This window comes from Falco biarmicus, chromosome 6, assembly GCF_023638135.1.
Source record: "Falco biarmicus isolate bFalBia1 chromosome 6, bFalBia1.pri, whole genome shotgun sequence".
Taxonomy (NCBI): Eukaryota; Metazoa; Chordata; class Aves; order Falconiformes; family Falconidae; genus Falco; species Falco biarmicus.
Genome location: NC_079293.1, coordinates 9,235,547 through 9,252,911, shown reverse-complemented (window position 1 = coordinate 9,252,911; position 17,365 = coordinate 9,235,547). Strand labels below are relative to the sequence as shown.

General features: G+C 36.8%; 1 protein-coding gene across 4 annotated transcripts in view; it reads right to left on the bottom strand.

Annotated features, from left to right (window-relative positions):
• Positions 1 to 17,365, bottom strand: part of PHIP (pleckstrin homology domain interacting protein) — a 119,320-nt gene that overhangs the window by 6,951 nt on the left and 95,004 nt on the right. For all 4 annotated transcript variants that reach the window (XM_056343973.1, XM_056343974.1, XM_056343975.1 and 1 more), the window contains 12 exons: positions 14,786 to 14,897; positions 14,512 to 14,573; positions 12,800 to 12,955; positions 10,777 to 10,897; positions 8,715 to 8,840; positions 6,634 to 6,706; positions 6,185 to 6,235; positions 5,747 to 5,896; positions 4,873 to 5,025; positions 2,666 to 2,829; positions 1,906 to 2,186; positions 1,421 to 1,582 (listed from right to left, as the gene is read on the bottom strand). In XM_056343973.1, coding sequence (XP_056199948.1) covers positions 1,421 to 1,582; positions 1,906 to 2,186; positions 2,666 to 2,829; positions 4,873 to 5,025; positions 5,747 to 5,896; positions 6,185 to 6,235; positions 6,634 to 6,706; positions 8,715 to 8,840; positions 10,777 to 10,897; positions 12,800 to 12,955; positions 14,512 to 14,573; positions 14,786 to 14,897 — 1,611 coding nt within the window. The remainder of the gene's footprint in view (positions 1 to 1,420; positions 1,583 to 1,905; positions 2,187 to 2,665; positions 2,830 to 4,872; positions 5,026 to 5,746; positions 5,897 to 6,184; positions 6,236 to 6,633; positions 6,707 to 8,714; positions 8,841 to 10,776; positions 10,898 to 12,799; positions 12,956 to 14,511; positions 14,574 to 14,785; positions 14,898 to 17,365) is intronic.

Here is a 17,365-nt window from a genome sequence, read left to right as displayed (position 1 = left end):
AAAAGTTTCTTTCAGCCTGAGGTCACATCCCTTATAGCTAGTTCATTAGACCGCGGTTGTTTCAACAGTAAGTGAGGAAAAGGGTAGAAATGTGGGAGACTTTAACAACAAAGTCTGCCGTTTGCACACGCTCTGACATAACAGATGCAGGATACGAGGTATTTGCTTGGAGACTTTTACGGGCTAAGCGAGAGGTACTCAACTGCCTCCGTGGGACACGCCACATGGAGATGTTCTGACACCACAGCCCTGGCCTAAAACGTGACCAGTAAGAGACTCTTAGCCAGCTCGATAGTCCATCCAGTCCTTTGACGGAACATTCATGGACAGCTCCTGCTGCGTTCAAGTGTGCCCTATCGCGCACTACAAGCACAGGCCTCTACTGTCGTGTCACTGGACGTGCAGGAGAGACGGGATCACGTCAACAACCCTCAGATACCCCTGACATGACCAAACATCCAGTTTGTGGATTTTACATGTTACATTTTATGTAACAGGTGCATATTTAGCCATGTAATGTGGTAACAGCTGAGAAAAGCTTGAAAGGAATGGACAGATGACTTAATTTATTAGACCACAAGGTGCTTTTTCAGAAGTGAGAGAGCACAAATAATCCTCAAGGAGATGAGAAGTACAAGCAAGGAGTAGCCCGATTAATTATGTGAGGCCCAATTTGCAGACCACTGTTTCTCCACCTTCATAGAAAAGATGTTTAGCGGATCTAGCTGCTTCACAGCAGCTTCGCAACAGTTCAAAGCTCCTTCATAAACAGGAAAGCGTTTATGACTAGATCTTATTTCAGTCTCCACAGAAGCTTTGAGTTTTAAGGCATCCAGGCATCAAAACACCAGGCAAGTTCCCGTCAGAAGATTATGTGGAACTAGGTCTGGTCAATCCATACAAATATACTAAAGACAAACCGTAAACACTGCACAGTTCTATTTTGCTGAGGCAAAAAATGAAAGAACAAAAGGCGCAGCTGGGATGCTCTGATCTTTATGCTCATGGTTGTGCAGAGTGTCATTACACTCAGCATTCACTGACCCAAATATAACCCACATCAGTTTTATTAGGTAAATCCCACAGGGTTTGAAGTGTGACCCCGCAGAAGTCTATACTGGAATCTGAGCACTCATAACATGACCCTTGTAATAATTTAAATGAAGGTACAGATACGTTAACGTATCAAAATTGGCTAGACAACGCAGTTATCACCCCATGGAGATGGTGATAAAAGAATACTCAAAACAATTTATCAAGAAGGAAACTAACTGTGACTGAGCTGTTCCGTTAGCCTTCCCTATTCCACTAAATCACACTGCATACCGTTTCCCCACTCCCAAATTATGACAACTGAAGTGCAACACAACAGCCACAACACCAGTAACTGGGGGTAGGAAGTTCCAAAGAAACTCTGTACCTTGTTGATTAACAGTGGAAGATTTTACTTTGCGCTTGATTTGTTTCTCTTTCTCAGGATTTTCTCTTGTGGAGTTATTCCTAGTGTTATGACTGTAATCAGACTGACTAGGGATTGACACAATATTCTGGTTCTTGGAATGTTTGGTTGAATTCTCCAGTACTAGAAGGACAAAAAGGAAAAAAAAAAAAATCAAGTTAAATACTTTATACCACATTCAATCTTATCTGGCTAAAAAGGAAGTCACGTTCTACTATAAACAATCAATTTAAATCAGCGATCTAGAGTGAGAAAGCTTCCTGGATAAAACAACATAGCCTGACTTGTTCAGTTTTCCTCTGAGAACCTCAATGGCACAGCAGCTTGAACACAGAACCAGTCTTAACTGAGACAAGTTTGTTCAGATTTCCAGAAAGCTGGTTTTATGTTTAAAAACATTCACAGCTTAAAAAAAAACCAAAACCAATGAAAAATCCCCAACTTGCCTGACTTTCCTGACCCTGCAGTAGTAGTAGACTTTGTAATTAAAGGCTTTATTGTTAAAGGCTTTGCTCCTGAAGAAGTAGATGGTTGCTCTGTAACAGCCACATCTGTTACCCCCCTATTGCTTCTAGTCCGCACAAGGGAAGAGGTTTCAGCTGCTTTTCCATTCATCTGAGGTGGAGCGTGTCTCGGCGCTGTTGACCGTGCAGGTGCAGAACATGAAGAGGTGGCAGAAGTTTCTGCCTTCAGATGAGGTTTTATTAATCTCCTCTTCCTTTCAGGGCTGCAAAAGGAGTAACAATTTGCATCCTGGAATGCCACTTTTTAATTGTACAAGAATAAATAAAATTAAATGCTAGCGTCTGAGACCGGGGGAGTAAAACTATCATCTCTGCATGAAGTATGTTAAAAATACGACATTTGCTGTGGAAATTCATCTAGTTGTGAGCCTCTGAGAAGTGAAACTTCACAATCAATGCTACAGTTATTTGACAAAGCGTGATGCAATCACTATCCTAACGATGCTGTTTTACTGTACATGTTCAAGAGTTATTTGAATTTTAAGCACTTACACTAGGACAGCTCTAAGTAAAGTTTAAAACTCTTCCACATCATAGGAACTTGCATGTCAAAGCTATATCACTCTGCAATATAGGGAATAGTAAAGGAAGTATTAAGAAAAAAAACCACACTACGTTCTGCTGTTTAGGTATGTCAAACTTACGCAGCATTTCAAGAATACTGTAAAGGAATTAAATGTACCTGGATGCCACACTACTGGAAACTGAGCTGCTTCTACTTCTTTTTTTCCTTCGTTTCTTTATTGTATTTCTTTTATGAAAGCGTAGGGCAGATTTATAATCCGATAAAATAGAACTTATGTGTTCTTCAAAGAAAGCAGAAAGGCGCAAGCTCATGCTGTAAATCTAAAAAACACACACAAATTTTATATTTTTCCAAAGCATCATTTTTACTTATCATTGAACAACAGCTAGAGAAGTAAGGACAGTCTGCCTCAACAAATTTCCACTAATCCGATGTGTAGGTTTACTTTTAACTATTTTCATGGTTTTGAAAAGTTTATATGCAACCTTCAGTTGTAATATAAGGAAAAAAATAGAAAAGCCACCTAAGGTCAAGAAATAGAATTTACTTCTGTATTAAGTTGCATTCTTACATCTTATATTTGAACACCAGTCTATTCCTCTTATGGATGAACCGATACTACTGTTAAATTGGTTGCAATAGGTACAATAAATGTACCAGAATTATGCAGGTGCACTTCCCCTCCCCCTGCCCCTCTAGCCTTGGATGATTTATAGAGACTCCGCCTCAGTTTAGATGACAACTAGTTACCTCAGCACAGTTGCTATTAATTCCGGAAACAAAAAACACAGAAGTGAACTGTCTATAGATACTTTCAGAGGGGACACAGCACCTTCTTAGTGTATGAAATACAAAGACAATATTAAACAGTTTAAACTGTCAGAGTGCCACAACAAACAGTGTTACAGATTCCGCATGCATTACTCAAGAGGACATCCAAAGAAATTTCACAAGAAAAATATGTAAAAAGCTATATAAAAATATATGTCTAATGTGCCAAGGAAAAAACAAGCTGACAGGTTTAGGATTAATCTTCAAGTAAGCATCAGTGATGTAAAGTAAGATGCTAAATATATCACTGAATGACAAGTCAGAGTAAAAACATCAACGTTCAACAGCTCTGCTTTACATGCACTGAAAGTACATAGGTTTCGGGGTATTAAAATTCTTCATGCCAGAACCTTCCACTTCTACGTAAAATAAAAGAGATCTACAAGTTTACTACTATACCAGCACATTTGGAAGAAACATGAAAAATTACAAAAATGACAGAAGAATCTGTGAAATCAATCACACAGAGCGAAGATACTCTCAAGCATTCCATCTTGGTTTGAGGAATCACATCAAACCATGGAATGGGTTGGGTTGGAAGGGATTTTCAGGATCATCTAGTTCCAACCCCCCTGCCATGGACAGGGACACAGAGATCAAGAAGAGAAAGAAGAACCACAGGAGAATCCAGACCTGCCCAAAAAGCCCTGCCCTTTGATGCAACTGAAAGACGAGAGACTGATTCTTAGGTAGCCCCAAAAGGTAGTGGGACAGTCTATTACTGACCGAGGAGAGATCAATCACTGGTCAGTCCTTCTTGCTAGTCACCTACTAAGGAATTTGGCTGTATGTTTTAAGACAGTAAAGTCCTGATGATTAATTTGCTACTTAGAACAGCCAAACATAAAAGCTATTAATAATTCGAGTCTAACAACTTACGAACGAAAAGCTACGCAGAAGCCTTGAACACGCTTAAGTATACGTTTATAACTTTCACTGCTAACAGATACTGCGCCTGCAAGTCAATTTGAGAGAAAATATTATTAACTCTAAACCACTGGCAGGGCGTTTCAGTAGGAGCTCAGTAAGAATGGCTTTGCAGGCTCGTGCTTCACGTAAACAGTTCTGTTGCTCAGAAATCCCAAATGCTTCATTACAATCTCACTGCATACTGGTGAACAGCACAGAATTTCATTACCCTCTGCTCTCTCCACCTTGGTATTTCAGCTTTGGGCAACCTTCAGAGTGGAAGTGTGTTGTGTTGTGTGTGTGTTTGAAAATCTAGTTTCTCAGTTAAATTCCACTATTGTACCCACAATCATGCTTCTACAGATGTCTCCTTTAACGTGGCTCTCCCTTTAGGTCCGCTTTCAAATATTATCTTTGAAACACACTTGCTGAACATCAGACCTTTAGGCATTTAAACAGCATACATTCCTTTCCTTTAAAATACAAAGCTATACTACTTTCTCAGAAATATTAATATTTGAATATAAGAAATATTTTTAAGTAATCAATCACACGGTTTCTGTCCTTTATTTTCCAGATATAAGTATTCTTTCAGATAACAAGAAGAAGAAACTAAGTCTTACCCTTGATCTTTTACTTGGTGTATAGGCCTTGGAATTGCTGAAAATAAGTCTCACATCCTTACATAACTCCATCGGTGACTCATAGTTGCCAGCTTCCAGTGTTTCTCTAACAGTAGCAAAATCCATAGGAGTGTCAATAATATCTCTATAATCCTGTTAAGAAATAGCAAAGCAACGTATTACAGATCTTTTTCCCAAGTCTTAATGTAACATTTTCATTAGGATGCATTTGAAAAACCTGTTTAAACCAAATGCCCTCTTTAAATAGGTATGGAAGACTGCTTAAGACATTTTGCTTTTTTCTACTCATACATGACAACTCCTCATAGACATAGTCAACAGGACTGAAGTTCGAAAGTAAGTGATACAAGATTTAATTCATTTTCTAAATAGATTTACTGAAATACAGAGTTCAAAATTTTGTGTCCTAAGGGTTTTATTACTGACACACTGTCATGAAGATAACCATGATAAGAAAGTGTGACTACAAGCTTTCTGGGTGACTTAACAGCTCAAACTTGTTACTAAGACTAATAATGATTTTACAAATTAGCTTTAAATTATGAAGTTTGGGTATTTGAATATGATGAAAGGCTTAGCACATCCCTGATGAAACTTGAGCAGTTTCCCAAACGGACGTCTGACAATTTAGGGAAGTAATATTAAAATAATCAAAACTCCACAGGCTTCAACAGGACCCTGTTCAAGCCCATGACAGTACTTTTTTTCTAGGCTATGGAAAAAACAGAGGAAGTTCTGCTGCCTGAAGTTTCAATTAAAAGAGTTGGAAAAATGGTCACAGTTAAAAAAAAAAAAAAAAGCCAACCACTTAAGAACTAGATTATAACTGGCCTTCCCGTTCCAAAATACTCACTGGATATTCAAGTAGGTCCACTGGTTGTCGGAACGGTTCTGAGTCTTCGCACTGAAAAATGAGATTTAGCAGCTCCTGACATTGCTTCTTCCATGACTGAATGTCATATGACTGAGCTCTATTACGTAGCCGCCGCTTTGGCTGATGATCCTGAAATGACAATATTGTCTGTCAGCAAAAAAACTAGCTGTTTTTACAGAATCTACTGGAAAAGGGACCCTGCAGGATATAAATTCTAATTAATGAATTCAGAACATGCAGCAGCACACATAAATGCTTTTACCTTGAAGAGCTCAATAGAACACATCACTAAGTTCAAAACTTGCCAAAAGCTGACATTACAGGATTAATAAAAACAATTTTCAGTTTTACATTCCTTTGTTTACAAATGCATTTCCAAGTATTTATAGCATTATAAACCATTAAAAAAAAAATTACCTTTCTTTTTCTAGTGGAAGTTCCTGGCACGTTTGTATCTTTCTCTTCTTCCTTTGAGCAAGATAATGAGTCGCATAAAAAGGTTAAAAAAATATAAGCATACATGAGTAGGTGAGTTCTTTTACACTTCACTTATAAGTTGAGTCTTTACAGTTCTATCCCTGTCCCTCTGGGAAGCATTTCAAGTGACAGTCGGTTTTGAGAACCTCTCAGAAGTTTAAGAAGTTATCTAAATTCTCCAGCAAACAGTTAAAGCTCACTGCACTGAAGGGGAAGAGGCTGGATTTTTACCCAGTTTCCCAGCTGACAAAAAGAAACATCTCATTGACAGAAAAGTACACCCTGCTCCCTTACAGTGACTGAAAACAGCACTTTCGTATCTAGCAGGACAGACAGAGGTCCTCTTTCCCCAGCCTATCAATCCCAGTATCCAAGACACAACCACTTACCTCCTCAGAGTCAGACAACACTTTCTTCTTCATTGCGTTGTATAACGGGATTATGTCATAGCAACTCTGGTCTCTGTGTAAGAAGAAACACACGCTAACATTTATTTTCCATCTTCACCTATGGAATCAACTATTATTTTTCCAAGGATAAGGAAAATGTTTATGAAACCATTCCCAAATAAAACAATAAAGTGTTTAGTTCTATATGAATGCTAAAAGGATGGTAGTAATAAGAAAAGCTAATCTTCTGTTCACAAAGCTGTAGAAATATTATCTGCACTCTGTAAAATATAGAGCATTTAATAGCGTCACTGTTTTAAAATTAAAAATTATAATCTTTTACTACGAATTTATTAGCATTAGAAAAATCTAATACTATACCACATAAAGGGTTCTGGGGCCCATCTAGCTCTGTAAGAAGCACTTAGTGGATTTAGTGTACAAGAAAGCGATTTAATACATTAGTACCCACAACGTAAGACACTTGAAATGTAACGTTTATTTGTGTAAGGGCTAACACTGTTGTTGTATAAACCTACACAAGTATATCTGCAAAATAAACACCGATTTTCAATTGTATAACACAGCAAACCCCTACACAAAAGGAAGTCCAAAGGTTTTCTACTATGTAGCAATGCGAACCACCAGAAAAAAGGAATAAAGACTCAGCAACTCTACAGTGGAATTGTAATCCATAAATAACAGGCTACTGTGCTTATCACTGGAGCAGCTGGGGGGGAAGGTAAGACAAGGTCAAGCAACACACACCCCACCCCTCATTTTCTGCTTTTTAGAAGACTGAGGTAATTTAGGTAACTAAAGGCTCAGTCGTCTCTTTCTGAGCCTTAGATTCTCAGAGGCATCTAGATACTTCACTCTTGCTAGAACCATGAAGTTTGCCTTCCATGGTCTAGGTCTTCTACCCTGCAGTTAGAACCCTAAAAATCCCAAAGCCAAAAAACCAAGCCCCATCAAAACCCTCTGGGATTTATATGCATTCCTAGTTCACTTAAGTGAGTATATTAATAGACACAAGCTATAGGCCATTATTAAATAAGAATATCCATGTGTTGCGCTAATTTAGCTAAGCCAATTAAAAACAGACACTTTGAAAAACCCTGAGCTGCTTAATTAATCAGAAAAAGAAACACGCAGGACAAAGATGTTAAAGAACAGTTAGTAACGGAGAAGCCCCTTTAGATACATGCCTGTTCCTAAAGGTATATTTCACCAAAACTTTTAACATCTGAAGAAGTTAAGTATTTTTCACTGTCCAGCCAGTACCAGCAATCACAGGTACTGAAGGTATCAAAGACTTAGGTGTGGAGTCAAAGTCCTAGATTTCCAAATACATAATGCAATGCCAACGTGCTTAAGAATACACAAAATAAAAAACAAGATTCAATTCAACACTAAATTAGAGAAACTAAATCACTAAAAATGTTATTTTTGTTAAACTAATGAAGTACCTTGCTGTTTCTAAAAGGTGGGAACAGCAGCATTCCCTGTGTACAAGTAAATCAAAGTAATGGACATAGTAAAGTCTTTGTACAAACTTTGGGTCTGCAGATGTGTCAACTGACTCAAATCTGAAACATTTCTCACTGACTTTTTCTACAGACAATAATAAAAAAGAACATTTGAAAGACAACTACTGTTTCTGTCAGCCACAAAGCTTCCGGTTTAGATTTTGCATTTTCAATCACATTATAAAGACTTCGGAATTAAATGCCCACAATTATGTTAACACAGGCAGTATTCAAACTCAGAATTAGAACTCCTAACTTACCTATAAATATATCTATCACTTCATGAAGATACTCAGACCCATTTTTATCATTTAGCAGAAAGTCTCTAAATAAAATGCCATGCCAATCTATGCCAATCAACATATTGTAAAATTTCATCTTGTTTTGCAAACTTATTTCTTCATCAATATTAGCTTTCTTCCTTTCTGCCCCAACAGCAGACAGCAGGTTTATTCAAGCTGCAAAACTACGTCACTTGAAAATTCAGATCTGAAAAGGCTTAAATACCTTGGTAAGAGACAGGAATAACAACAGACCTACTAAGCAACTCACTTTATGAAGTGTAGCAGAAGATCTGTGACAAATTTGGCAGATTTGACAATAGGACTTCCAGGTTCATTAAATGTGCGAGTATTATGTTCTATGTACCGGACTTCCCACATTAATGAAGAAAGGCGCCTGTATATGAAAGGAGGGACGGGGGGGGAGAACACGACTTCATTTCCAGCAATGTCTATGAAACAGGAGAAAAAGCCTTACATTCTTCTTCCAATGTACTACCCCATTGACCGTTTTTTTACATCACATCAGAAAACATGCACACTTCAATATGTTGCCCTACGCGACCAGCAGAAGGGAGCTTCCTTGGGCTTCCTGCTCTTACGTCCTGCAGGAACTTACACAAAAGGATTTAAGGATACACAGCTGACACTCCTTGGGATAATCCAGCTGTGACACTTCAGCTTTTATTATTCCTTAACCCACCCTGTACCACCTCTGAAGTTACAGCTGAGGATTAACAAAATAGTTATAAAGATTCATTAAAAGTATACATTTTTCTGACAGATAGACAACGACCAGATTTCCTCACACAGGTCTGATTTAATGACCTAACTATAGAATAGTCACATTATGAAAAATTACGCACAAAAGCTAAAATAACTGAAAAAATCAGATCCAGATCTTAAAAAAAAAAAAAAAAAAAAAAGAGATAAAGATAATAAATACTATTTCATATAAAAACTCTGACAGCACAGAAGTCACAAATATATGCAGTCTTTCATTTTCCTACCAGCAAAACATGATGTACAAATGTTTTGCAAAGTTAAGCCGGGGATCATTTTAACAAGTGTAGTGTAGAATAACTGTTTAGATGCAATTTAATCATGTTTATGGCCCCAGCATTTAGATCTATACAATGCCAGCGGTGACTGGGAACGCCCATACTTTTTGTCTTGTTTTGCATATTTTAAAAACACACAGGAGGCATGCTAAGACTCCTGGTTCAGAAGAGAAAAAAAGTATGTTTTAAGGTAAGCCTCATGAAAAGCTACCAAAATCACAAGTGATCTGAACAATCTTTCCTGCAGGAGGTAAAAAAAAAATTTCACTGGAAACCACAACACAAAGTGGCTGCTTATTACCTAACCAGGCCTTGGCAATACCACAAACTAATAAAACCAGGTTTACTGAAAAAGTATACTGATTATCTAAAATAACCGCCTAACTTTTTTAACAAGAGAAACAATCCAGCAAAACATCCTCATCACTTCTGATTGCAAAGCAGTACATTACAGAAGTGAAAGCTGGTTTAACTTTTATCACACAATAAACATTGGAACAATAAATGTGCATTACTGCATTATGATGTATAAATGGCTTTTTTGAAAATGAAAAAGTGATTTTTCATTTAGAATTCAGTCTTCAGTTAGTACGCATAAAGTCCTACAAATTAACTTTGAAATTTGGCCCAGAACAAAACGTTAGCCATGTTTATTCAAAAGAAGTAGAAGTAATTTAAAGGAGCATAATACTCCTAACACTGATATTTACTGCAAAAAAATACAGCAATTAGAATCATAGTTTAGGAAAATGTCGGAACAGTGTCAAAAAGTTTAAACTTATCTTTATTGCTATCCAACAATTTAGAATTTCAAGACCAGTAATTTTAGAAACTCTCTTCTGTGTAGCTTCTGAAGTGATAATGCAAAATTTATTTATTTTTTAAAAGCACAGTAGGATAAATACACTCAATATATTTCTAAGGTTCCTCTTACTAAAAAAAAAAAGATTTAAAAAAAGAAAATAAGTGGAAACTTAATCCTTTTGACTAAGAGTCATTTTACTGACCTAGTCTCTGGTCCTGCAGTTTGAATCTCACATGGAACAAGCCATTTGCATAAGCAGGAATCTGAATGCCGCGTAATTCTAAAATACATTTTGGAGATGTTCAATCCTTTTAAAAGTTTTATAAAAAGGAAGCCTAGCTCAAGGATAGAAGATGAGAGCACACACCTGTACCCATCTCCTAACTGGGTATTTATTACAAGACAAAGAGCTACCAAAAACTACGGTCAGCAGTATTTCACAGCAGGAACTGAGACTTGGATCTAACCTGTAAAATCTGCTTTCCAGTCTTTGTTTAATGGTACTGAGGTCTGTGGGATACGCCACAACAGTGCAATACATGGGGTAAGCCTGAAGATCCACAGGTGCCACGAATGCAGAAGCAATATCTAGACAGAATGAAAAAAAACCCCAAAATCAGTTATATACCACAAAAGCCCCTTAGCAGTTTCAAGATTCATCCCCTGCAACATATGCTCATGTTTGAAACGCATAGCACCTTCCCAAAACCACCACCAACTAGATATTCCAAACAATTTGTGATACTCTACATATAGAAGTGCTTGCTGAGTTGCAAGTACAGTCACTGCAGCAACTACCCATTCTGATGCGCATGAAACACCACATTCCTCAGATATGCAAAATATACACCTTTGAAAAGCAGATTCAAATGTATGAATTATACATATATGAAGACGTGCAATTCAGTATCGTTATTTACAACACAGGCTCATTTAATTTGGTTTTGTACTGCCACTCTCCCATCTTCAAACAAAGCAATGCGTTAAAATTCTTACCACGTAAGTTACAGGACTATTTCAATCTCATTAAGATATGGGGAAAGCCCACACTCCAAATAAAAGTGAAACACAATCTCCTGTCCCTACCGAACTGTAAAGGAGCCTTCTAAGACCAATCCACCATAATGTTAGAAGACTGCTGAGCAACTTAAATCTCTGTACCTGCACAAACTTGTTTTTGTTTTTTTTTTCCTTCCTGTGCTTAGAAGTCTGAGTGCTTAGGCACATCATTCTAACATTTCATAACTCAGGGGAAAATACTGGAATACAAAAAGACAAAAAAACCCTTTAATGTCTCTCTCAAAAGCTTTTAAGAACAGGAAATATGCTGTTGCTAAACAGACTGCTCCTCTTCTAAAAGCTGTTTACTTATGAATGTTCCAGCAACTGCTACTTTGTACCGATACGCACGACATATGCTCTAGTTAAATCCCAAACTAAGCAGTATGCCATACAACATAATGCAAAATGTAAAACCATTACTCTTAGACAACACAGTGAAAATAACTAAAATTTCATTTCCTCACAAGCTTTTTAAAATGTAATTCTGTAAGCTGGATTACTGAACTGTATAGATACTTCCTTCCTTCTGGAAGCAATAGGAAGCTGCTTACGCAGCATGACACTGAAGAAGCCATAATGTGGGACACGTCAGTACCAGAAATATTTCGAGTGTTAAAGAGTTTTCTGGCTTTTTAAAAATGTGTCTTACCTTGCTTTATTTAAAAAAAATCAGTTAAAAAAAAACCAACAACTGTCTGTGACAAATTATATATATAATTTATGACCATTGTTACCCCAGAATTTGAGTGCTGACTTAACACAGTTTGCTCATCACAAAATATACAAAAGACTTGAGATTCAGCTTGCGTTTCACTGATGGACCTCCACCTCAGACACTCATCTTTGATCATGTAAATGTGGCAGTGATGTGTTAAACGTTTTAACAATTACCTTTTCAGAAGCTGCCTGTGAAGAGTAATTGCTCTACAACCAAATAGCAAGTGCCTTTTCATACGTTAACAAACTACTTTTTCCTCAGTATTTTGCACAACTATGGCAATGTGGGGGAGAAAAGGAGAATTAGAAAAGGGGAAATCTACACATAGTTATCCATTCTCTAAGTATGTAAGATGCCCCCCTCCATCGGCCTGTAATATACTTAATATTCTGTTCATCATAACGTTTGCAGTTTTAGCCCCCACAAGTCATTCTGGGGGCTAAAGTAAAAAATTAAGTACTTGGTTTTAGCATGTAAAACACAAACCCCTAGCACATATATGTCAAATTATCTACCAAAACTCAACAGTTACCTTTGAGAACAGGAGAAAATTTAGGTTTTATATGTACTCACTGAGAAAGTTTTGTTCCAGCTAATCAAAAGGTAAAAGATGTGTTTTATCACATTCGGTTTTGTAATTTCAGAAGTACAGATGAGCATAGTCGGAAAAATATAACAGGAAAACATTTCCCATATTATTCAGGATTTACCTAGAGTCATGAGCTGGTTTATCCCTGCAATAACTCTGTCACACTCCTCGTCTCGGGTCCTGGAACCCCACTCTCCATCCAGAGGTTTGTAGAGCAGCGTTCTACGTTCGTCATCTGTTAAAGGAACACTAGTTCCCAGTTCTTCTGGAAATACAGCTAGAATGTAACACGAAAACTAAATAAAACATAAATCTTTGTATCTTGTGTAATACATATACCCGTAATTCAAAGATGTGTAACATCATTTTACTAACCAAAACAAATGCGTAGTTCTTGATTTGCTCAAAGACATTTTGGACACATCCAGTATCATTTCTGTATATTGTTATATGTTAAATTTAAATCCTCACAATGTAGTTTGGTGTACAAGTCTTCCAAGAAACAAGATTTACCTTCTTCCGAATAGCTAATTGTAGAATTTATTTTAGAACCAACCAAGACACTCCTTTACCCCAGTTAGTTTGTGTTTTGTTTTGGGGTGGTTTAGTTGGGTTTTTTTTGTTTATTTGTTCTTGGCTTTTTGTGTGTGTGATTGTGGTTTTGGTGGTTGCCTTTTTTGTTTTTTTTTTTTTTTTTTAAAAAAACCCAAATTCTTATATAGTTTTGGTAACGGATGGTCAATGATTTTCAGATGGAGCTTAAATGACTTTGATATTGATGCTAAAACACTCTCCAGGCAGTGGTTCCGTCTTGTCACGGTTTGTGACACGTGAGGTCAAATGCCAAAACCAGAGCTCCTGAGCAAGCAAATTAAAAGTGCCGTCACCCTAACATTCTTCAGGACCAAGCAATTTTGCCAATTTGTAATGTAACAGCAGATTTTCAGTGTACAATGCAAAATGCTCCTCTTAAACTTTTTTTTTTAAAGGAAAGTGTAAAAGAAGTTAGTATTTGTGGATACAGCAAAAAAATAAAAGCCACAGGTTCAAGTTTGGTTACCTACCTATTTTAATTATTTTAGTCATGTTATCACTTTAGTGTCCGTATTTTACTTATGAAGAGATACCCATTAAAAGATGGGTTGAACTGAACTGAAATGTTGAAATGAACACACTTACAACTTAAAAGAATTAAGAATGATACATGGTTACTTATGAGTGACAATGTTACTGAGCGTTTCCTAGAAAACACAAGGAAAAAATGCTGGTTCTACTTCAAAAAAAACACCTAAGTGAGACCAGAAGAAATACCGCATTCTTGTCTATGAACCGTGCCCAAGCTTTGCTGTCCACTCTGCAGCAGGTCTATCTGCCACACGTGCTGGGCCAGACACGGAGTAAATCCTACTATTACCAAACTATCTCACAGGCACATGTTGCATCTTCAATGCACCGAACACCTGCAGGCGTGCTGACAGGGCTCAGAGCAGCCAGCTTCCTCAGGCTGAGGTTTATCCTCAATCCTCCCGAACTGTACAAAAAGTTAACTTTAACTGTACAGCATCTGTTACAAGTTTTTCTAACACTTCTGCCTACTTCTAACGTACACTTAGTTTGTCTAAGTATACTGCACGTTTTTCACAGTTCTTTTATCTTGATCTGCTTTTAGTTTAATAATTGATTTTAAAGTGTTCTTCAAATGCAACTGGTTTGTGGGCCTTTCCCCTATTCCCCAAGAGAAGCAGGATTATTTAAGGTAAAACCATACAACTTTTTCTTTTTTCCTTCTGTAAATATAATCTTAAAGCAAATTATGTTATTAATGTACCATACCATTACTTGGTATCAGCTCCATGTCCCAAGGGCTCATCTTCTCAGTATCACCGTTGTCCCAGCTTAAAAATAACCACATTTAAATTATCTACTAATACTGCTTCAACCACGTGATTATTTAATGTTTGTAACACAACATAACTTATATACCACACAGTATTATAATAAACTGGACAGTGAGATGCATGACTGAATTTAATGAAAGCAAATTGCTCAGTCATACTTCAAATGAAATAACTAATGAAAATAAAAGATTGAAGATAAATTTGCTAACCAGACATTGTAGCACTGAAATAAGCTATCAGGATAATCAGGCTGAAGAGGTTCCTGGCTTTCAATTGTTCCAAACCACCAAGCATCATCTATCACTGACCTGAAACGATCACCTAGGTGAGAACATAAAATAATTTTGTCAATACAAGGCACCTTACTCCTCTCAAGAAAAGCAGATTTTACATACCTTTGGCTTGATCTTGAATACAGAAATCCTTTTGAACACTTGTAGCATCAACAGGCAAACATGAGTCATACTCAGTTTAAAAAAAATATTATTAAATTATTTCTGAAGGCTGCTTTTGAACCAAAATAAAAGTTAACATGGCATTAAAAAAAATTATCAATGCTTTCCAAATCTATCTATATATTCTTTATATATGAGTTTATTTCTTAATTTCACATGAAGGGTAAGACACTTCAATGTTACAACATTAGGATTCAAATCTGCTTGCATTAAACACTACATGCTACCTTAAAACAACTGAGCACCATGACACTTTTGTATGGAGGGTATTTTACATGCTGCTGAGCTCCTCCTCCTTAGTTTCTGAGGGGCTTTCTCAGCTACCCAAATGTAACTCAGAGGCTCATTCCCTTTACTATGCATGCAATCTGACTGATAAAAGAATAAAATTTATTAAAGCTTCTTCAAAAGGTTAGCAAAGTAATTTACTATGCCTTTAAATAGTTCCACTACTGCTAAGTGTTCACCTAGCTGAGAAAAAAGGTCAGAAGCATTATTAAAAATAAATTACACGTGAGAATATGTGTATTACATGCCACCATAAAGTCTAACATTTTCGGTAACATGCCACAGAATTTAGAAACAATTTTTAGTGGAGTATTCAGGTCACTCAATACAAGAAAAAATGTAACTTAAGTCTGATATTCCAAGAACTGCATGTTTTTGCTTTCATGGGATTTGAATATACACACACTTTCTCAACTGCTGCAATGTTTGTTCTATTTCAATATATCCACATTCTGGCCAAATGCTTCCTGCAGTTGTCTGAATTAATAGGAAGTAAATACATTCTCAAAAATGTTCTGCTTTCCTTACTGCACTTTTTTTTAAAAAAGTTAACGGATTGCAAGTAATTCCAGCACAATTACTTCTAGCACAAAAACTTCCATTAATAATCCTAATTGTGTTGAACGTAATTGAACCAAGTATACAATAAATATCTGAAATACAAGTCCAAAAATGTAAATAAGGGCCAATACTTTATTTTAAAGGACTAAATTATCCTGAAGCGCTCTTAAAGCACAGTCTCCCAGTATGGCATTCCCAAGTGATCAGTTTTACAAGGGTATGTGAGTGGGTACAAATGTGAGTGACTTCATGGGCTGAACATTAAGCAGATCAAAACCACTTAAAGGAGCGTATACTGGCAGCCACTTCCAATTTCTCAAGAGCCACAGTGTTCCTATGGACAGAATGCTAAAGCCGAAAACATTATTGAAAAAGCCCACAGAACACTTGCCTGAACCACCCTTTTCTAATGTGCTCTGTTACTTCATCTATGCAGACAGTAGACCAAAAATTCTTAGAGAAGGATTTAGCATAATTTTCTAGAACTGTGCATCACCAGATAACACTAGCTTGATGAAAATGTAAAATGTATGTTGAACTTGAAGTGGCTGCTGTGTAAGAGACAGGTATGTGCACCTAAGACATACAGCTAAAGCTGCAGGAATCCCACTGGAATAGCTTTTAGCCCAAGTATTAATTTTGTAGCTGAACTGTAAGACAAAAATATGCAATAAATAGTATCAGAGTAGAAATAAGAATCTGTCACTTCTCAAACTTTATAAATTTGTTCTTTCTGAAAGGATTCATATATTAATATACATTTAACATGAAGTGATGCAAATATCATAGATAAGTAACTTCCCTAAAACAAAAAACCTGAACCAAACAACAAAAACTCCAAAAAAACCCCATGAAAACACCAAGGATTGTTATTGGTTAAAAGATCAATGTTTTAATGATTTAAAGTGGAGTCAGAAAATTTAATATCCAGTAGCTCTCCAAATAGTAGCTATAAAAATATTGATTTGTAGGCTAAGTGCCAGAAATCACAAAGGAATAAAAAAAAATAAAATAGTAACAGTAGTCCTGAGAAGACAAACCAGCAACTGCATGACATGAAAAAATATACCAGCTTGTTGTTGATGAAGAGCTATGGTGAAAGCTCAGACGACCTGAGCATGTCAGATAAATCTTGGGGATTTCAGATTCATATGGTTAAATACTCAGGAACAGTTTCATGTACAGTTTCTAAGGCATTTCTCCTGACCCTGGCAGAAAATATGATCTATTTTCAAAGAACACTGTTATATTGTGATCCCCATTGCAACAAAACTGTGCATGACTTGTCCCAAGTACCTAAGCATACACCAGTAATATATCCAAAGTATCAACTTAGCGGGGTAGCACTCTGGCAGGCACCTGGAAGAGCTGTTAAGAGCTCCAAAAGCAGTGTCTCTGCTATTTCTGCTGTAGCATCTCATGCAGTCCCAAAGGAGGACAGTGTTTCACCATCCAAAAGAGGAACTGAAGAATGAAGTCTAACAC